Source organism: Microdochium trichocladiopsis, assembly GCF_020744255.1.
Source record: "Microdochium trichocladiopsis strain MPI-CAGE-CH-0230 chromosome Unknown B0I36scaffold_2, whole genome shotgun sequence".
Classification (NCBI taxonomy): domain Eukaryota; kingdom Fungi; phylum Ascomycota; class Sordariomycetes; order Xylariales; family Microdochiaceae; genus Microdochium; species Microdochium trichocladiopsis.
The window spans coordinates 3,416,958-3,438,238 of record NW_025763545.1 but is presented as its reverse complement, the minus strand read 5'-3'; the positions used below and the strand labels follow the sequence as shown (position 1 = coordinate 3,438,238).

Genomic DNA, 21,281 nt, shown 5'->3' with positions numbered 1-21,281 from the left:
GGAGTACCTGCCTGCTTGTATAAAGGCGACGCATATGATCTCCACGAAAGGACAGTTTAGGGTAGAGGACGCCAGAGATAGCTGGAAGGGAACAAAATTACAAAAGAACCAATGAATGAAAGGTGGCTCGATCCACGGTTGCACGTCAACCATGAACTCATTCTATTGCCCGGCGCTTGTCTGCTCGACCTCGTGCTATTCATTTGCTGCTGGTCTGGATGCGAGAAGCCTGCCTGTAGGGATTGCAATGTTGAAGCTGACTGGAGCGCGTTCCATTCTGTCATTCATCAAGTGACAAACTTGTAGTCGCTTGTAAGAACGCCTCAGTAATCAATAGCCCTCCAGCCTCGTCTCGTAAGCTGCCCCATCTCGAAACATGCATAAGGTACAGCTACAGACTTGCCTTGAGCCGTCTGAAAATTCCTTTCGCCAGAGGCTAGATGACTGGGACTCTTTAGCCGCCAAGAGGTCGTTGGAATGTGCGAAGGAGAAGTCTGTCGAGCCTGGGCAAAAGCGCCGAGGAGGGTCAAAGCATCCACGGATCAAAGGCCAGGCATATACGCCGTGCAGAAGAGGCGGAGAAAGTGTCAGATTGTCCCACATGAGAGGAAGCGGTTGATGTGGCTGCATGATCAGACGCGCTGGAGCAGGATATTTGCATCAAGAGTCAACAACTTTGGTTGGGGTCCCCAGATGCGGAAGCGAGACACGCGTTGAGCTTCGCAGTCGAGACTCTGGACTGGCTTGATTGTCCACATGATTCTCAAACAGAATGCCGGGCACACGGCAAACTAAAGCGAGACACGTGTGATCACTGTGATGTCAACTGCACCTGCTTTCCAGGACCAAAGAGAATGGCAGTTGGGATGCTGAGGGCTCTGGGTATCCATGCTTGACGCGTAAAGTGGGCAGCTCATCGAGACGCGCGCGCGCGAGGACTTGCATGGGATTTTTGCAGGAACAGTAATGCCCTGTGATTTTTTGGCTGCAGGGATTCTTGGCTGGGAGGTGCTGGAATTCTTTGGGCGGCACGCTGTAGGAAGCTCGGCTTAGTGGGCCCCCGGCGGCCCCGGACCTGCTGCTGGGCGGCCACTGAAAGCCACCTTGGGAGCTCACCCGCCTGAGCACAGGCAGGGAGCTTGACTTTGGTCTTCCACAAAGCATCACACACAAACCACTCTCGTGCTGCCAAACCCTGACGCGCCTGCGTCTCAGAGCCACAGACAAGTGCTTTCCCTCTCCCTAAATCACCTCCTTGGTCCAGATGCTAACTTTTGAGCAGTCGTCTTGTAGGCGAGACCAGCTCCGCACCATCCCTGAGGGTAGAGCAGCGCGCCCCAGTTCCAGAGCAGTTTCCACCACAGCACCTCGTTACATTCTCGCCATCACCCAAGAAAGGGACCTCAGCAGGTCTACGAGCGTCGCCAACATGTCGTCCACAAACCAGACTTCGTCAAAGTCTACGCGATCGCGGTACTCGAGCCCCTCGGCTGGCACGCAAAACAGAAGTTCTGTCACTAAGGAGCAGCGGAACTTCATGAGGAGCTGGCTGGAGCCGCCTGTCCAGAACAAGCCGAGCTTTCAGGATGCCGGGCTTATGCGGTCGGGGGTCCTCGAGAACATGGCCCCCTTGGGCACGCTTCCCAAGGCGAACGCGTTGAAAAAGACCACCACGAGCAAAACGACACGGTCCTCTCCATCTCCAGCTGACGAGGACTTCACCTCTGCTCCAGCACCCACAGTCAGGAAGACGACCTTCAAGGTTATGCCGTACTCGCAGACAGTTGCGCTTGCCACGATCGAAGCGTCTAGCGCGACACCGTCGAGGTCTCCATCAGTCCCTGCGCTTGATATGGAGGTCCAGCAGAGTCGGTCACAATCGCCCCTTTCACGACCAAGTCACTTGCCTCTGGTAATCGACGATGGGGCAGATGAAGATTATGTTCCTAAGAAGACGAAGAAGCCTCGGCGGTCCACTGCTAAGAAGCTTGGGAAAGCTGCGTCAGAGGAGACGCCCGGCGTTGCGGAGAGCACTGCAGAGCCTACAACCACAACAAGGAGGCAATCTGCGAGGCACAAGACCCGTCGCCAGTCCAGCCCCACTCCTCCCCAACCAGCCACATTTCGCGCACCATCTTCGACCAGGGACCGTGAGCCTGAGGATAAGGAGATGGCAGATAAAGTCGTCGAGCTGGCTGTCGAGGAGGCACTGGATTTCCACCGCTATCCTACAGCTTTCGCGATCCGGCTGCTGTATGACGACTACCAGAATGACCCTCACTTTGTGGCTATGATTGAAGATATTGCCCACCAGCGAGCGGATATCGAAACCCTACAGGAGTTCACTCGGTTGGTCAAGGAGAAGAAAAAGGACGGAGCACGAAATGGCAACGCGTACGACTACTTTGTTCCGCCATCAGACGGCAGCAGGGCCAGCCCTAGCAAGGCCCAGCCTGCCCCTTACGCAGACCTCCTGACCATGGACATGGGCACGATCAAGGACCAAGAATCCGACCAAGGCAGCGAAGAGCCTCCGAACAAAAGGCCCAAATTGGAACCGACTGAGTCCCTGGTGATGAACGGCACTGGGGTTGGCTGTAGTGGCGCAGCTCGCCCCCTCCATGACACTCCCCAGAAGGCGCCTGCCGCTAGTGCCAAGGGCACGCCAGGCAGTCGCAAGTCGCCCCGGAAGAAGCACAGGTCCGACTCTCTTAGCAGTCTGTCGTCCTTGTCGTCTATCGACGTCGACGAGCTGGATTTCAGCACATTTGCTGCAAATACTGCTGCTGCATCGGGCGAGGAAGAGGACCTCGAGGAGGATGGTGTCGATGCGCCAGGTGCTGCTCCTACCCCGGCCGTGACCAGACAACCAATCAAACCGTCGCACAAGAAACCCGCGTCCAAAAAGAAGGATGCGGCCGGCCCCAAACCTGCTCGCTCATCAAACACAACTCAACATCCACCCTCCTCCTCATCATCTGACCTGAGCATGCCAGCCACCGTCATCAATGACGGTGCATCTCATCAACCACCCGGCACTCTCAAGTTTCCCAGTCGCTACGGTGATGCGGGCGAACTTAAACCCTACGAGCGGAAGAAGTTGTTAACCAAGGCTAAGAACAACGAGGCACTCAAGGAAGCTATCGAGCACAGCTTCACGCGTGAGCCTCTCGCAGCGGACCTCAGCTATGAGACACTGCCGGCGGCCCAAACCCCGGTCGCCCGCGCTCAATCGATTGTAGAGAGCGTTCGCAGTGCAGTCCGGACACCTGCTCCTGGTTCACGAACCACAAGAGCCGCCAAGAGAAGTCACGATGAATTGGATGAGCAACCATCATCACCCACATCCATCTCAATTCGACCTGATCTGGATCCTCCATCCGGCCGCCCATCACGTGCAGCAACACCTACCAACCCACGATCTGGCAAGAGAGCACGCGGCGGGCTTCGCGTCAAGACATCGTAAGTCATTCTCACATCTGTCCTCCGCGGCGATCCCTTTCAGAACAGTTCCAAAATCACAGCAATACGGCGTCTTCTGGCGTGCCGCCAAAGATCTGGGTCCTTCGTTGCAACGCGGATTGAGTAATATCTTTGATCATTTGCTGACAAGCGATCCGTCTAGTCCGATGAAGAAAAAGGGTACTGCTGCCGGCGTGCCTCGTAGTAGTGGTGATCGCCCCAGCCCCCTTGGCTTCGGGCCTCCAAATGATAAGGTAAACTTCAGCCGCTCTGCATGTGTTCATCTCACCTGCGTCAAGGGCGTCATATTTGAACGCAGAAGCGACATAGTATGCTGACAGGCTCATGCAGGACGATAATGACGACTCTTGTTATGCGTGCGGAGGCAACGGCGAGCTTGTCTGTTGCGATGGGTGCTCATATGCCTTTCACTTTGCCTGCATTGATCCTCCTTTGAATCAAGCCACCGCAGGGGATGAGTGGTATTGCAACGAGTGTACCTACCGAGCATATCCGTCCATAGGGGAAAAGAAGGGCGTATTTGGCTCCCTTCTCAGCCTTATGGACCGGAAGAATTCTCGCGCGTTTAGACTGCCGGAACGATTGAGGGACTATTTCGAAGGCGTCAAGACTGGGCCCGAGGGTGAGTATGAGGAGGTTGCGCCAGGAGGCCCCAAAACGAGGTACGTTTAACGCAATCACCGTCTCACAAGCATCAAATACTGACTCGGAATCATTCAAGTAGACCTAACAGGAAAGGCTACACGGAGGAGCCATTTGACTTTTATCGCATCAGGAACACCGACGGGACTGCAGCATTGTGCCACATGTGCCACAAAGCAGCGTCTGAGAACAGGGCTCTGCTGCCCTGCTCCGAATGCCCCCTCAACTGGCACCTTGACTGCCTCGACCCACCCCTGGCCTGCCCGCCACTACCACGCACATTCAGGTGCCCTTGTCATGCGGACGACACACCTCGAGGACTGATGGCGAAGCTTGCTCCCGCTCACAAGCTCCGCAAGATCAAGGGAGCTCCGGTGATCGAACAGGCTTATGGTCGCGGTCTGACCAACAACGGCTGCATAGAAATTGAGGAGGACAGCGAGGATGAGAACGAGGCCCAGTACCAGAACTTTGGCCGCGTGTATCGGGTTCCTGAGCGGGGTGTCAAGCTCGACTTCATTTCTCGGTATGTGGTCCCCAATCCCCAGGAGGGAGTAATCGTGAGACCGTGCTGACTTGGAAAATCTTTAGTGTGAAGAAGAACCGCTGGCGGGCACCGCCACTCGCGGTGGGCACGAGTGACCCCGCTCGCATGAACGCGCCAACGGTCCGCAGCCTGGAAGAGCAGCAGGCTGCACTGAATCTCGCCCAGCTCAGCCAAGGTAGTAGTGACGGCGTCAGCAATCTTGTGCGAGCTATGGTTGTAAGTTTACAGTTGGCGCCCTCCCGCTATGATCTCTGATGAGGCAGCGTACGACATTGGATCATCACTAACATCTTTCTTGCTCAGACGCAAGCCAGTCCTGCAGTCGTTTCCCTGATGGCAGCAGCTGATGCTGAACGCATGGCCGCCGGCGAACTTGGCGAGCTCGACGTAGTGGCTCTCGAGTCCATGCTCGCACAAGCCGACGCCATTCGAGCCTCGGTCACACGACTTTTAGCCAAGCGAGGACACCCCGCAGTTCAAGAGTCAAGCTCTCAGCTTGAAACCACGACAGCCACTCCGCCAACAGACAATGGTGCGCACGAAGTCAAGCGCCGACGCAGTAATGATTCTGCCATGCAGCTCGACTGAGGCAGATCCTACCAATGCGCTCCCTCTGTCAAGCCCTCAACGATGAGAAAGCCATTGTCCGTAGACACACTCCAGTGACACGAGCAATGTTCGGTCGAGATCGGCCGTTAGTCCGTTACTCATGATACCCATCCTTATTCCCCTATAATCTTCACTGGCACGGCCTTTGCGGCTCATATCGACACTGCCACTAGTCAAATAGCGCGGGCCATGAGCCCAACAGCACGACACCGCTCACATATCTATTATTGTCTCTGCAATGAAAGCCATGCATGTAAGAAAGAAAGAAGCAATGGAGACTTGCAAAGCAGAGAGAGGGCCACGCGGTCCAGGCGCGATGCCAAGACAGTCGCCTCCCAACTACCAAACTTATCACGATGAGCAAGACACGATATAGATCAGCGTATTACCATAGCAACAAGAAACACCTGTGAAAGCCCAAACGAGTAGATCAGAGCTACATTGCGACAGGGGCGGGCCTGCGAGCATGGTGACGTGGCTGGGCTGAGCCAGTAAGTCGAGTGTCAGAGGGCCTCGGGACCAAAGCCTGCGATAGTAAATCCAGCGCACGATTGCTCTAGGGGCCCCCTTTGTTCCTGCCGTCCTGACGGTTCACATACCACGTTTGATGCTTGCCTTTATGCAGCCTGACAATGTAGTCTACTCTGCGTGGTCGATAAGTTCCAGAAAAATGGCATCATTTGAATTTTCCCTTTGCTCGCTCAAGCTGTGTTGCTGTCGTGCGTGTTCATGTCATGCAGGTTTTACCTGTCGCCTTCTGGTGCGATAAGACGGGCCTTGTCCCAAGAAGGGGTACCAGGACACAGAGCATGGAGGGAAGAAGGTGAGGTCGAGACGGTAACATGACGTGCAGGATGGAGACACGAGAGAAATCTTCTTTGTGATGGTTTCAAGTAAAGAAAACGCGGGACATATCATCGTGATCTAACAACAGATAAGCTCATCAAATCCGGTCTCCTCTTTTTTACGCAAACATTTTCTCCCACACGCCCATGTGCGCCAGGTCGACGACTCTTGCAGGCAGCCAGCGTCCCCTCGCTTTCGCCCACCGCCTGTCAGAAGTGTAGAGGAAGGCTCTGGTATTACTCATGTGGTCGCCAGCCCTCTCATTTGTAGTCCAGAAACCCCTCCTCTTCAGCATCGAACGAGCTTCTAACGCCTAAGCACGGTTACCACATTCAAAATAGAGGTCGCTTTGGCCTGAGAGCAAGAACGCCAGTGCCGCGGAAATCTCGTCCTCCTCATATTGCTTAATCAAGATCTTGATCATCTCTGCGATAGGCCAGTCAGTCCTCAAGCTCAATGCGAATCAAGGTGAACCTAGACTTACGCGTCCTCGGCGGTTGTTGTTGGCAGGCTGCTCCTGCATGTAGGGCATGTTTTGCATACCGTTCATGCCCGGGGCGCCATAGTTGTATCCGCCCATGCCCATGTTCATGCCAAATCCAGGCGGGGCAAATTGTGCGCCACCGGACGGCTGGACAGGACTGCCGTTGGCAACATTCTGCCCTCGGAACTGGTCCATGCCCGGAGCAGGGCCATTGTAGCCACTATAGCCGGCTTGCATGGGCTGGAAAAAGTTGCTCATACCCGGACCTCCACGAGGCATCATGCCCTGCTGAAACTGAAGTTGCTGCATGCTGGCAGGGTTCATTGGAGCGCCGGCGGCAGCGAACATTGGCCCTTGGGGACCGTAGGCTGCGAACTGCTGCATGCCATTCTCACTGCCACCAGTGCCAGGACCGCCAAAACCAGGCATGTCAAAGTTATTGCCGTTGCCAGGGATCAGGGGATTCATGAATTGGTTCGCAAACTGAGGATTCTGTTGCGCCGCTGCCGTTGCTTGAGCTTGGGCTTGGACCTGGGCTTGCCTCGAGACAGGGCGTTGCCTATCGGTCCCAGCGTTTCGGTTCACTGAATGGTCGCGAGAAGCAGCACCGCCAGTGCGTGTGGACAAGCCGACCTCGTCCATGAGACGCTTGTACCCCTGGTTCGGCTGAGCCTTGATGCGAATTAAGACGCTCTTGACATTCTCCACGACCTGACTCCTGATGCTCTCGTCGAAGAAGGGAGTCGTTAGGACCTTGAAGATCAACGTGGCCCCGCAAGCGTGGTCGCTGAGGATTGCCTCAAGAACCTGGTCCTTCGGGCTGAAGAAGAGAGCTTGGAGGATCGTGTCTCGCGCTTCAGCCTCGGCCTTCTGATTGATGACCTTCAAAACGGTCAAATATGCCACCTTGTGGGTGCATAAGTGGACAAGGAATGGGACAAGTTGAGGAGCTAATACGCTACGCCTCTGCGGGAACGTGCAAGTGTCCAAGAACCAAGTCAAGAGAAGCGCGCCATTTGCGTTGGTGGCCAGCTGGACGCTGTGGAGGGCAATAGCAGCAGCGAGCATCCTCTGCTGATCTTTGGAGGCGTGATGACTCTCCAAGCACGCTCTCATGGCCCGAGCGCCGTACCTGCCTTGGCCAACGTCCCACATCCTAGTGAGCATTGTCTCGAAAATGAAGTCGTTGAATGGAGTGCCAAACTTTAGACAACCCTGCAGGACGTAGTTGCCGTACTGGTCAAGGAAGAGCGGAATCGTGTACGGACGCACGTGCTCAACAATGAGGCGCATCTGCTGTGGTGTCTTGCAGACGTCGATGATTTTCTGCGCAGCCCAGGTTCCGTTCTTGTGCACACCAATCTCAGCCATGTGCGGCGCGATCTCGGCTAACATTGCATCACGGATTTCATCCGAGCAGTGTTCAAACAGCTTCTGCACCACGGTGTTGCCCAGGTAGTCTGATGACAGCTCGGCAATCTCCGGCAGCATGTCCACGGCAACATTCTCGATCTCCGCCTGCGAGAGACTCTGGTTGTCAATCCGCTTCCGAATGTCCCTCAGCTTGGGAGCATCGTGGACACGGGTGTGCGTGGGCTCTCGAATGGGCGGGATTTCGTCGTGGTAGGTAGTGAACTGGATCGCCGACTGCAAGGTGCTTGCGATGCGGACGGTGTCCTCGTCAGTTGCGCCGAATGACTTGACAATCTGCAGGATGTCGCCTGTCATCTCATGCAGAGGAGGAATCACAGGTACAGTGTTGATTAGTTTCGTGTTCAGTGCAGGGCGATCGGCAGCTGAAGCAGCAGCGCTAGATGGCACCGCATCCTGGCCCTTGGTGAAAGGGTCGGGGCTGGGGCTTGGGAATGTTCCATCGTGGCCAGGCGTGCCAGATGCAGATGGCGGTTTGGCAAAGTTGATGCGTATGGGGCCAGCTCCTGGAAAGATCTCCTTGCCGTTCATGCTAGCTTTGGCAGAAATGGCGCTGTCGACACGTTCAAAGTTGACAAATCCACAGTTCTTGTGAGTCAGTACACGGGCCGACAAGATTGGACCGTGAGATTTGAACATTTCTGTCAGGGTCGACGTGGTTGTAGAAGTAGGGATGCTACCCAGCCAAAGAGCACTGGTTGGACCCTCGAGCCCGGCCTCCTCGGCAGACAACAGGCCATTGTTCCGGCTGTTCGATCTTCCCAGGTTCATGGCTGCCACGGCACTCGGAAGCTCGTCAAAGGCCTTGTCATCAGTAAGACCGAGATCTGCTGCCGTCATCGAGTTGTCAAGTCGTGATGGTGTTGGATAGTAGTTGCGCATCAGCCGAGACCCGGCATTCTGCAACTCCAGAACACCAGCTGTACGGGCACGAGGCCGCGTAACAGATGCTTGCGAAGCAAATGCTTGGACGGCAAGATTGTGCTGCTGAATCGCAGCATTGGTGGCCGCAAGCTGGTCTTGCAACTGCGCGTACTGGCTCTGCAGCAGACCCTCCTCGTCATATACATCATCCTCGTCGTCCGCATACTTATCCTTATTGTTCACAGAGTATGATCGGAAACGGTTGGCCTGTTTGGTGAAGTCTACGATGCCAGGCAGGTATGTGGGTGCCAGCTGAGCCCGAGCCGGTTGCGGGGTCTCTGCGAGTCCGAGATAGTCCAGAGTCCGCATGTGCACGTCATTGTCACCAGGACCTTCTTTGGAAAAAGCCGATTGTGCCGGCGAGCTTGGGCCGTTGGAACCCACGCTGGCAATGCTTGCTAGAGTGTTGGTCCTGTCACGACCAGGCGCATTCCAGGTACTGAAAACTGAGGGACCAAAAGGCGAGTTGGTCCCCGAGTTTGGCGCAAAAGGACTTCGCTGCGGCAACGATCCAGCACGGAGTCGGGACAGCAGTGTCGAGGAACGGGGCGCGTCGACTGGGAGCTCATTCAGCGTCGGGGAGGGCGATTTGAATGGACTTTGCGACGGTGTTGGACGTGACGTCTGAGAGACCATAGGGTTCATGCTGGGGAAAGCGCTGCCTCCCCCGATGCCCGGCGGGCCAGGAAACCGGGAAGGCACTGTCCCGGCACGCGCACGTCTTGTCGCTGGACCACTGTCTGGAGTCGGAAGCTGCACGAAATCAGGGAAGCCATCGGTAGGAGACTCGGGGATGTTTTCTCTCAGGGGAGTCGAGTTTCCGCTAGTGGGTGGGCCACCCCAGGGATTTAGAGGTGGCATGCCAGCGACACCTTCTTGCGCCTGGATCTCGCGCGCTCTATGGATGCGGGATGATTGCGTAAGTACATGGGCATGACGAACACGTAGAAATCATGAGGTGCGCTGGTGTGATCACTTACCGCTTCGAGTACAGCCGACCAGGGCCACCAGGTGTGTCGTGAGAGGGCGAGTTGTTCCCTGAGCGTGTGGCTCCGGCCATTTTGCCAGGGGCGTTTAAACCGAAGGGGCTTCTCATTGCAGCTGCGTCCAGGCCAGCAATGGCGCCAGCGGTCGGGGAAGAGGAACGGCCCTGGCTTGTTGCAGGCATACCAGGAGCAGACGAGAAGCCCGGAGGCAGGTGTTCAGATCTAGCATTCGACATTATCGATTACCTTTATGCACCGTGGCGACATCCAAGATTAGTGATGTATGCTGCCCTTGGTGGGATAAATGGTGAATTAGCCTCGTGCGCAGACGCGAGGAGCTTAAGCCTGCCGATATTAGGGGTCAGGTTGTGGCCCCCAGAGGATCCTCGTGTTGGTGATTTGGCTGCTCCTTATTGGAGTGTGCAACAGCAGCTGTTGCTCGAGGACAGCTGCGGGTAAAATGGGCCTTTGCTTATGGAGAAATCGCAGCGAAGGCGGGGCGGGTCTTCGTTATGTCGTAGATGTCGGCTACGCGAGAAAGAGGTGTCGAAGGAGTGAATAGTATCGAATGCAGTAATCCCGCTTGTTGCTGTGCAGGTAATTACAAAGGGGCCGACAGAAGTCTTGCTGGGAAACGGTGCTATGCTAAGCAACAGCACGGCGGCGGAAACAATTGACGAGATTGGTGGGTGCCGTGAACGTGATTGGAACAGACGGCTGCGTGAATGATTCGAGCGAAAATCGAGAGGTGATTCGAGAGAGATGTAAGAGGCTGTGCGGCGGATACAAGGAATGACGAGGCTGGCGATTTTGAGCTTGTATCGGGCGACTGGGTGCAGTGGGGAGGTGACGGCAGACGTGGCCGGTGTCGACTTGTCGATGGGAGGAGCAGGTTTGGTGCGTCCAGGCGGGCCAGCAGCCGACAAGTTGACAAGCAAGCTTTCTCGTCCAGCCAGGGATTTGGGAGCGGCTCAGGTGGAGCAGGAGAGCGGGCTCGAGGAGGTGTAGAAGCCAGCTCCAGGGGTCGGGAGGTGTGTGCGCAGGAGATCGTGAGAGCGGAGCAGAAGCGACATCAGCATGCTCCTTCCATCAGGACGTCTGGAGATGGCAGAGAGAGAAGAGAGAGAGAGAGGTGGAGAGGAGCAGGTTGGAGGGGAGAAGCGCCGAGAGCCTGCAAAAGGGATGAGGATGAGAGAGATACAGTATGTCGAGCGTGGGCCAAGAAAAGGGAAGAGCAGCTTGGAGGTTGAGTCAAGGGTCGTCACTGGCCCCCTCTGACGCTGGGCTGGAGGGATGCATTACATGGGAGCAAGCGCACGACGTACGGAGTAGCGTGGTCCTTTGTGGCACCCCAGTGTCGATGGCCCGCGAGCACACTGTGGGACTCCATGTCGCCGTCCAGTCTTGTTTCTTCCATTGTCTGGGGATGCCGCTGGACAGCACCCCAGAGCCACGCTTCGTCGTATCCAGGTGACCATGCAGGCCCCGGACCTTTGAGGGAGCAGCAGGCCAATGGCCAGCCCCAGATGTGGGAGGCGTATCGACCTCGACCGTGTCTGCCGTGGACATAAGACAACCACGTGTGGCGGTCGAGCAGCGCGGTCCTCCTGCTGCAACCCAGCTGCAAACCCTCGGTAGAGAGACGTGTGTGTCCTGCTAAGCACGTACTCCAAGGTATCCAGCAGTTCGGGGGAGGGCCATATCAGAGCGGACCCGTGGCTGGACATGCAGATCTGGCGTCCACTGCAGATAGATGTCTTTGCGGACTGCAACAAAGCAAGACATGCGGATCTGGGACAGGACCATTGTTACGCAAGGCACATGCGCGGCCTCTGCACCCTATCCGCATGCTGCTTGGGCAGGCACGGCTGGCATCAGAAAGGGGCTGGTTGATGGGCGGACCAAAGACCTCTCTCGACTCGACATCGCCAGCACACATTCACCAACCCTCGAGCATCACTGGTGCTTGGTCAAAACCATGTCAACGAAACCATGCTCGTCACCCCTGACATCGGGACAGACCAGCTGTTGCAGCCCTCCTCCGTGGGTTCCGTCCTGACGAGGCTTTGCATTGTGGCTTGACAAGCCGGACCACAAATTGAATTCGACCGCCCTTAGCCCAGATGCACCACAGTGGAAGCACCCTCAGAGGGCCACGCCGTGCCCGGATCCGTCAGGATGCCTTCCCAATGGAGGCACCTATAGAGTTGCACGTTGCACGTTGCATGATCGCACACGGCTTTTTCTCTTGTGTGCCTGGAATGGGGTAAGCGAGGGCGTTCGCGTTCGCTCTGCCACCACGCCGCCGCGTGGTGTTGATACATGAGCGGTTCCCAACGCCTGGGCCGAGCCGTACAGTGCGCTTGACGCATGAGCTAAGCCTGAAACACGCCAGCAGCAGCCAGCTTCCCGTCCTGCGCCTTGTCGACGCTCCCTTCCGCATGACGGGCAGCTGCTGCTCTGATTCAGCATCCATGCCCGCCAGCTTCATCTGATATCTGTGCCCTGTTTCGGACCTCATGTTCCTTGCCTGCTCATTCTCTGCGTTGGTCCTCAAGCCAGGCAATAATTAATCAGTAGCATCTCTGATCCGAGGTCCATGCATGCCTCAAGGCCAAGGGCACGAGCAACCACTGCTGTATTCCAGTCTTCATTCGACCCAGGGCAGGGGCGGCCGCTGCTGTGTCGCGGCAGAAGAAACACCACCACCCACTCGTCGGCCCAGACCAGATACATACGACGGCCCCGGCAGCCTACAACAGACCACTCGGGCTTGGAAGGATCTGGGCGGGCACCAGTGGATTCAGCCACTTGACCAATGGAGGCTGCCCACGCCCTTGCCGGGCTCAATACCACATCTGGACAGCATGCGGGCAGAGCCCTCTGATTCGGGGTCGCTGGCAACTCTGTCACGGGCCCCTCGCACGCGGCGGCCCACGACAGGGGCCTCTGATCCCCCAGGCACCGTCCCTGATTGACGGCTTTGGCGTATGCGCGGAATGCTCCGACTGGGCAGTGGATCTGCAGGGAAAGCCACCGCCGCCGCTGCACGCCAAAGGGGCTCGCCATTTCCCTCAGCTTAAACGCGCGATCTGGCAGCTCATCTGAAACAGAGCTCCAAAATTCCGCCATGAGCCCCATGGCTTCGCTGTTTCGTCTCAACCAGATTACAGATGAGGAACCGGCTCAACGGCTCGCGGGCCCCTACGCTGGTTGAGGCGGGAGGTCAAGTGTCACCGTCCGGTCTCCCCCCCTAAGTGTCTTGCTGACCTACCGCGAGCCTATTTATATCAGTTGACCAGCTGCCATTCGTCAAAGCACCATGCCATGGGAACATGTAAGCATGGCAAAATCCCACTATCGAGGTTGCCCATGACTCTGGCACCATTCTTGTCACATGCATCGTGTAGTAAGGGATTGAGGACGAACGACGCTGTTGCAACATCGAAACATTCGACCTCACAGCAGCATCTGCCGGCCATTCAAGCCTGGATCGAAACATCATCCCAGCTCCAAAGATTAGCAGTATCACAAGTTTGTAGTGAGGAAGAAGGGCCGTCGACGGACAAGTGGCAGTGCATGCACACCTTTACTTTTTCACCATGAATGGCTGACCATTAAACTCTCTTGCTACCACGCCACCATCCTGTCCGCGTTCCCAGGAAAGGCACGAACCACCGTAGCATTTGACGACACCAGCCAGCCCCCAGCGCGTGGCTTACCCCAGCAGACAATACAACGTAACCAGCACTGACCTCCTCCACCTGACGGTTCAGCCTCTTTTCCTGACAGCTACGTCATATATCATGCACTCTTGGGACAATGGACATCAAAGAATCCTTCGCCGGATCCTTCGGTGGTGGTTGTATCATTGATCAATGAGTAATCACCCGCCTTGAACCCACACGGAACCACCACCGAGGCAAACACACAAATGTGACGAGGCGCTTTTCACTGCACTCGATTTCTTAAGGGCCGCTGCAGAGCAGCAATCCAAGCAGCTTGATAGGGGCGGCACAACACATCATGCAACACGAAACGAAGAGCCCGCTGACATATCCCCGCGGAAGAGGCGAGCTTCGAATTGTGAATTATTATGAATGCGGTTCATGCTAGTCGTCAGATGCAGTGCTACTTGTTCTCTCTCTCTCTCTCTCTCTCTCTCTCTCTCTCTCTCTCTCTCTCTCTCTCTCGTGTGCATGCAGACACATCAACCTGGACCTTTCTAGTTTGCTGATTGAGTTTCCGTAAGTTTAAGAGAGATGTATAATAAGCGGACGATTACACCCACGTGTCCCATATCCATTTGGTACGTGCAAAGGCAAGCAAGCGCTATCTATGGGACGTCTCCAAGCTTCAAAGAGCCCATTCGTTGATGTCGTCCTGTGCAGAGACAAACGGCTCATCGATGAGCTTGATGGCGTGCTCGCCGCAGAGAATACTAGAAAAGGGGGGTGGGCGCACAGGCGTTAGCTCAAGGTCGACACAGAGAAAGGCAGAAAAGGGACGACGAAGAGCGATACACCGCAAGAGCACGACGAAAGAACAGAAAGAAGAATGGAGAACAACATGGGAGAATGAGAAACAAGGGGGGGGGGGGGGGAGACTCACCAAGCAGCAGCAACCAGCCCATCAAGCTCTCGCACCATCTCCTCCTTGCGCTGGCCCGACACCATGCCTTTGCTGATGGCGACCTGGCACTCGCGGATGCGCCGCGCGCGGGAGAAGCTGGCCTGCTTGAGCACCTCCTTGCCCAAGCAGTCGCTGTGGAACGCGTGCTGGCAGGGGAACACAAAGAACTGCCTGCTCAGCAGCGGCAGCGAGCACACGTGGCACTTCTCGCCGGGCTCCACGATGGCGTAGCGGTGGTCGAGCGCCGCAATGTCCGTCTTGATGTTCGCCGCCGTCTGGGACGACTCGTCCATCTCGCGCTTCAGCCCCTCAATCTGCCGCGAGTAGTCCTCGAGCGCCGTGCAGATCTCCTCCTTGAAGTCGTCAATCACGACAAAGTCAGGGAAGAAGGGGATCAGGTCCTCAATCTTGAGCAGGTCGCTGCACCGCTTCAGGAACTCGATGGCCGTCTTGATCCCGTCGGACTGCGAAATGACCTTTTGCGCCACCTTGAGCCACAGCTTCTTGCGCAGCGCCGGGTTCGTCATGGGCCGGTCTGCAATGATGGCTGCCAGGTCGACCGCGTTGTGCGAGAGCGCCAGATCCACAGCCTGCCCGTACTGGCCCATGTTGGTGTAGATGTGCACACAGGAGAGCGTGCGCTTGTGCTGGATGCACAGTCTCAGGGCAAAGTCTGGGTCAAAGTGAGGCTCATCGCCTTGCGACTCGAGATATGAAAGCAGTGCCGACTCGTCCTTGGACTCGTGCGAGGCGTAGATCGAGACCAGCGTGTTGTGCACGGCCGCGTCCGACGTCTGCAGCTGAGAAATGGCGTACTGCAGATAACGGACCGCCTGATTCTGCAGTAGCGTTCCCTTGAACGTCCTGTTGTAGTCCAGCAGGGCAGGTATTATCTTCCGAGGCTCCAGCTTGGACTGCCGCATCAATATCTCCACGAGGTCGTGCCCGGCATGTGTCATCAGCACGCTGCTGTACCGGTAGAACACCTCCGGGTCCGTCTGTCGTTTGAGCACCACAAGAGCCTCTGTCCACCGCTCTCGCTGTACCCAGTAGGACAGGACGTAGTTGTAGTCGTTGACCGCGTTGGCGAAAAAGAGCAGCTCCTCTTCCCGCGCATGACTGCTGATGATGTCATATGTCGTCTTGCGGTCCAGATCCGATTTGTATTTGGTGACAAAGTCCTGGAACTCCTTCCGCACAGTCTCCAGCTGCTTCTTGGACTGCGCTATGCTCAGGTCTTCGACGAGCTCCGCTTCAGTCGTGATGGTGTCCTCCAGCGAGTTGAGCTTCGCCATGAACACCTCAATGAGCCAGGTCGCTATCATGATCCTCTGCATGACAAACGCCTTGCTATACGTGTTGATCTTCGTGATGAGATATTTTCGCAACGCATCGCTCTGGCCGTTGTCGATGAAGGCTAGCGCCACATCCTCAAAGGGCTTGCTGCTCTTGCCGTAGACGGCGGCGGCCTCGATATACATGCCCTTCTCTGCCAGGTGATCGCCGGAGGCCACTGAGACGGCATCCTTCTGGGCTGGCGTGTGCGCGTATCGCAAGGCCGTATCGAATTGTTGTCGCTCAAGCATGATCCGCCACACGTCGCGGTCTTCCTCGTGGACGACAATCTCAAAGACGTCTTGCGCAGTGAATAGCCAAAAGGTATTCTTTTGCTGGTCGACATACAAGCCGAGGCCTTTCTGTCCAGGCTCGAGGATCGTCTGGTCATACACCACAGAGCCAGTCAGTCGATTCGCGGCCACGACTCTGCCTCCCACAAGGCTTATAATGTGCCATTGTGTCAAGGCAATGGCGTCGATCTGGTCTGAGCCACCACGTCTGCGATTGCTTGGGTCGGTAGTGGCCAGCTGAGCCCTAGGCAGCAGCTTCGAGTCGGCAAAGACCTTGTTCCCCAGATCGTTGTTGGCAGGTGTTGCCAGAAGCTTGCCGTGATACACGCCATGAGAGGACAGCCACGCGTAGGCCCTCTCCACGGCGGTCGGGTCATATGCGTTGGTGCTGGAGGACGGCGGGTCGGGCGAGACCGCCACGGCGGAGGGCGCGGCCGCCTGGGCGCGGGACAGCTCATGGACGACTGGTTGCTCGCCGTCGAACAGCTTCGTGTAGACCGACCCGCTGCCCTCGTGGTGGCCCGACCTCCCGATCTTGCCGACGAGGTGGAAGATCCGGGTCTGCGTCGCGATCAGGACCCGCCTGACGTCCGCCTTGCCGCCGACATTGTCCACCCACAGGCCCGTGATGGGCCCGTCCGGCAGCTTCTGCAGAGCCTTGAGGTACTTCTCCTCCTTCTTGTAGAACTCGGTGGACGTCTCGATAAAGGACTCGTAGATGTTGCCGTCTGCGGCGCCGATGAGGATCTCGCGCGTCGTCGAGGTCGGCAGGCTCGGGTTCCATGCGACGCTCTCGATGACGACGCCGCGCAGACGGCTGAGCGGCCGGGGCTGGCGGCTCTGGGTGTGGAGGTAGTAGTTGTCGCCGAGGCTGGTGCAGATGAGCAGGTGAGACGCGGTCGGGTCGAGAAAGAGGCGGCGGATGACACCGATCTCGGAGACGCGCTTGGGGAGGTCGATGTCGTCAATGTCCTCGGGGCGGTTGAGGTCGATGCGGAGGATGCGGCCGTTGGAGAGGGCCAGGACGAGGACGTTGTTGGCGACCTGCGCGGCGACAAAGTCGGCGGCGACGCTGAACTGCAGCTGCACCCGCTCGACATCGAAGATGGGCAGCAGGCTGTCGTCGCCGATGCCAGGCAGGCCGCTCAGCGCCCCGTCGGTGGAGGTGCCGAGGCCGTTGGTTCCGTCGAACGCCATTGCCTAGTATCGTTGTCGTCGTCGGGTCATGTCATGGTTCGGTGATGGCGGTGCTGGTCGCAGTGTCTCCTGTACGAGGCGACGCGCGCCAATGTCGTGTAGAGGCAGGAAGAGCAGCAGGAGCAGCAACAAGAGCAGCACGGCTTCGAGATCGCAGCCTCGTTGGGACGGCGTCGGAGGGCAGGAGGGGAGGCTGGCGAATGGCGGCGAGCGCCTGCTGGAGCTCAGGTGGAGTCCCGCCCCCGAGGGTCAGGGCGCATGATGGCACTGCAGGGGCTGGGCTGGCATGTAGTTCAAGCCGAGCTTCAGCTGCAACGGGCACTGACTGACATCACTGATTGCATGCTCACTCGCGATTCCCCCACCTCGAGCTCCAACACTCAAGGTTTGCAACCTTCACACGACCTCAAAACGAAGGCCGTACAGGACAAAGTAAACGTGCATATAGTAGAATTGTCAGATTCGTGTATCAGATTTGTCTGTCCTGATTGCACTAGGCTAGGCCCCAGTATAAATGTCGCTTGAAGGAAAAGAAAAAAGAAAAGGTGGTATCTCTCAAATAAACAAGTAAAAGCAGCAAGCCAAACAGCACTTCGATCTCCCTATAGTGCTTGTAATCGCGCCGTTGATGCCAGCCCGAAATGGCCATGCGCATATCATGTCGTCCATCTACTCATGCTGACCATGGCAATGACAACACTATTGTGCGACTCCGGACCAAGGAGTCAAGGCACAACAACATTCAGCCCCGCTGAGCTCGGGCTATCTTTGCTCGTCGTTGACAATGTTTGCGACGCTACTATGAGCTTGGCTCGCACCAACATTTGAGCCCGTCCGGTCTGAGAGACGTGTTGTACTCGTCTCTGTGCCGTCCTGCGACTGTCGACCTGCCTCTCTTGTCAAATCGGTAGGCCATCTTGCACTGCTCTTGGGCTTCCTACCAAGGAGTGTCCTCGTCTTCAGCGCCGCCGATGGTCTCCCTGGTGCCCTGGCGAAATCCAGGAGCTCTTTCTCGACTGCCGCTGCAGCGGCCCGTACTTCCTCCGCTGTCCAGCCCATGTACTTGGTAAGCAGCCTAAGCCCCATGGCCTCAAGCGTGGCTAGCTGCGCAACAAGCCAGGCCTTGCCGATCGCCCCGTCGTTGAGCTTGAATGGTATGCAGTGATCCTCGACATGGACATCGACGTAACCAGCATCGAAGAGCATACGCGGCTCCAGATGCTCCGTGCCCCGTGGCCTGCCGGCGAGCTCGGCGGCTTTGTCGACACTCGCCATGAAACGATGAATCTGGGACGTGGGCTTGAAATGTGCAAGTGCGCCCCCGGAGTTCTGGTGGTCGACAAAATCCATAATCTCGATCCACCCGCCAGGCTTCAGGCACCGGTATGCAGATTCGTAAATGAAGGCCCAGTCACGAAATGCGCCGTCCATATTGCGGAGGTGGATCAGGTCGTAGCGGTTCGTAGGGCGCTCCCACTCGATCTCGGCGTCGTCGACCTCCCAGAAGCAGTTGATGGGCGCACGGCGCTCAAAGACGTCGGCAATGTCAACCCCAGTGACCTCGCAATCAGGGAACTTCTCGGCAATGGCCATAGCCCAGTCGCCGCTGGCGGCGCCAATGTCGAGGATATGCTTGGGTTCCTCCAAGGTGGCAATTGTGAGCTGCGAATCCAGGATTTTGAGATATACCTGGTGAAACAGGTAGAGTCGGTCCAGCTCCATTTCGTCGACAGGCATGTAATAGTCCCCACAGTATGTACGGTCATTCTCGGTAACATATGGCAGGTCCAGGGGGTTCACTGATCGGGTCGAGAGTCTGTTTCGGCATGGTCAGCGCCTGTATCTCACGCGGCAACGCGGGAGGTGGGGACGTACATTGTGCTCTCGCCGTCCTCGTCGATATACGCCTCTGAGCCACTCTCGTCCTCCACGGACGAGAGAACCATAGGGCGAGTCTCGAGAAAGCCATGGTACATGCTCACAGCATCGTCCTGCCTATAAGCATGCTCCTCGGCAGGGACGAGGGCGGGGTCAAGGTAATCGCCTCTCGCCAGGCTGGCCGACGAGGGACTGACGTGGTAGACGCTGCTGGCGAGATCTTCAGTGCTGGTAGTGGACATGTCGTTGTCGAGCTCGGGTACAGGTGGCTCTGTCATGGCCTGGGGATAGATGTCCTGGTCGCTATCGGCTATAGTCACAACGAAGGAAGGTGAGATGCTGGCGTGGCTGCCAGCGTCCACCCTGGTGTGCGGCGTGCCGACGCCAGCATCGTCAACGGCTGGCCTGATCTCTCTGGCACTGGCCATGTCGGGCGCAGCCACAGCGGGCAGACTGATGCGTTTGCGCTTCTGGGAGGGTGCGTCTGTTGGGCGTGCCATGGCCAGAGCCTCGCGCTCCAGGGTCCCGGTAGCCGGTAGCCGCCGTGCGTGCGCGCTAGCTTGTGAGTTTGATTAGGCCGATGGTGTGGGAGTCGCTACATCATGGCGGCGTCGTCGTCGTTGTTGTTGTTGGCCGTGCCGTCGCAGTGGCGAGTCGCGCTGCTGTCGCTGCTGAATGTGTCGTCGCTCGCAGAGAAACCGTGGGTCGTAGGTGGAAACCTTTGAATCGCAATGAGCACGCGCTGTTTCGGAGGAAACGAGCCGCCCCCTGCGAGGTGGTCTGGGGTTGGACTATTGGCCTGGCTCCAGCCACACAGCTAGCTCCCGCCCACATGGGGGCGCTAAAGCAGGTACTTACCCTACGGTGCGCTACACGGAAGGTACTGCCCAGTACCTTCTTGAGGAGCCACGCGAATAACACCCTGCAGGCAATAGTCGTCGTCTGATTCCGAACAGGGGAGCTTTGGAATGACCGCTCTCCTCGACTCTGTGGAGTGTGCCGTCATGATGTCAGATGAGCATACCCCCTGCTGCGACTTGGTTCATGAGAGTCTCAGGCTCAGCCCTGTCACCCGTCACTTTGGATGCAGCCAAGGTGGCATCCAAAGTGGACTCGCCAGCTTCCGGCTGTGCACCCCTAAGCGTGACAATCGCACTGCACCGTCACTGATACTGGTTCGTGGCGACTCTCCAAAACGGCTTCCGCACTATGCATTACCTGTTCAAAACCCTGCTACGAACCACCGTGCTATTGGAGGCAAAGTAGCCCGCGTGATGCATGTCGCCACAGGCCATTTCTCGCTGCATCTCAGCACGGGAGCGGCGCACGGGACAGGGATGAGACAAGCCCTGGCCAGGGCACCTTATTAATGACAACATCAACATCAACGACAACAATGACTGCTCTGCACGGATCTGCTCACTTGAGAGGAAACATCTGTCTGTCTGTCCGCAAGACTGGAATGGGAATCGAGGCAGCCGGCCGCGTCCTTACTCCCTCTACCTACACTACGTATTCTCAATGTCATCAGCTGGGCCACGTCCACAATATTCCAGCGGTGAACGAACGTTTACTGACCGACATAGGAAGGGACTTGCTACCGCCGCAAAGCAATATATTGATTACACTGAGATAGTCGCGAACGGTAGCACAGCAAGCTAGGACGAGTGAGGCTTAAGCTTCCTGACTACCTGATGTAAGTCCTTTTTGGGGTCTAACTCACGGCAGACAGGTGCCAATATTCGAAGACAATTTGTCTTCGTGATCCATCCATGGCCTCACAGACGCTTGATCCTGCCCGGACCATGTCCTTCGCAACACGGTGCGTATTTGCAAAGAACCATGCATGTATGCAGGATGGGGTTGCTTATGTAAGGCGGATACGATCTGCAATGCACCGACGTGCAGACGGGAATCACTGGCGTAGGTCTGACTGTTCCAAAAACTACGCACGCTCACGTCAACAAGCAGAACAACGCGGGCGATGTGTTGTT

The 21,281-nt window shown here is 56.9% G+C and overlaps 5 protein-coding genes across 5 annotated transcripts; 1 reads left to right on the top strand and 4 right to left on the bottom strand.

Annotated features, from left to right (window-relative positions):
* Positions 1-1,166: 1,166 nt before the first annotated feature.
* Positions 1,167-5,365, top strand: B0I36DRAFT_75884 (uncharacterized protein). The gene is made up of 7 exons (XM_046163329.1): positions 1,167-1,227; positions 1,283-3,462; positions 3,626-3,716; positions 3,814-4,145; positions 4,205-4,651; positions 4,717-4,888; positions 4,976-5,365. Exons 2-7 carry the CDS (start codon positions 1,430-1,432, stop codon positions 5,258-5,260), a joined length of 3,360 nt encoding a protein of 1,119 aa, XP_046017254.1. The 5' UTR covers positions 1,167-1,227; positions 1,283-1,429; the 3' UTR covers positions 5,261-5,365.
* A 1,008-nt stretch (positions 5,366-6,373) lies between these two features.
* On the bottom strand, positions 6,374-10,555 carry B0I36DRAFT_75860 (uncharacterized protein). The gene is made up of 3 exons (XM_046163328.1): positions 9,947-10,555; positions 6,612-9,864; positions 6,374-6,553 (listed from the first exon to the last, which is right to left on the bottom strand). The coding sequence occupies exons 1-3, from the start codon at positions 10,186-10,188 to the stop codon at positions 6,548-6,550; spliced, it is 3,501 nt and encodes a 1,166-aa protein (XP_046017253.1). The 5' UTR covers positions 10,189-10,555; the 3' UTR covers positions 6,374-6,547.
* Positions 10,556-12,505: 1,950 nt separating this feature from the next.
* B0I36DRAFT_403698 (uncharacterized protein) lies at positions 12,506-13,186 on the bottom strand (the record flags this gene model as incomplete). Its single annotated transcript, XM_046161757.1, has 1 exon — positions 12,506-13,186. Exon 1 carries the CDS (start codon positions 13,091-13,093, stop codon positions 12,506-12,508), a length of 588 nt encoding a protein of 195 aa, XP_046017252.1. The 5' UTR covers positions 13,094-13,186.
* Positions 13,187-14,121: 935 nt separating this feature from the next.
* On the bottom strand, positions 14,122-17,566 carry B0I36DRAFT_315599 (Pep3/Vps18/deep orange family-domain-containing protein). Its single transcript, XM_046152900.1, has 2 exons — positions 14,564-17,566; positions 14,122-14,393 (listed from the first exon to the last, which is right to left on the bottom strand). Exons 1-2 carry the CDS (start codon positions 17,407-17,409, stop codon positions 14,309-14,311), a joined length of 2,931 nt encoding a protein of 976 aa, XP_046017251.1. The 5' UTR covers positions 17,410-17,566; the 3' UTR covers positions 14,122-14,308.
* Positions 17,567-17,768: 202 nt separating this feature from the next.
* On the bottom strand, positions 17,769-20,274 carry B0I36DRAFT_315598 (S-adenosyl-L-methionine-dependent methyltransferase). The gene is made up of 2 exons (XM_046152899.1): positions 19,285-20,274; positions 17,769-19,225 (listed from the first exon to the last, which is right to left on the bottom strand). The coding sequence occupies exons 1-2, from the start codon at positions 19,785-19,787 to the stop codon at positions 18,172-18,174; spliced, it is 1,557 nt and encodes a 518-aa protein (XP_046017250.1). The 5' UTR covers positions 19,788-20,274; the 3' UTR covers positions 17,769-18,171.
* Between the last annotated feature and the right edge of the window lie 1,007 nt (positions 20,275-21,281).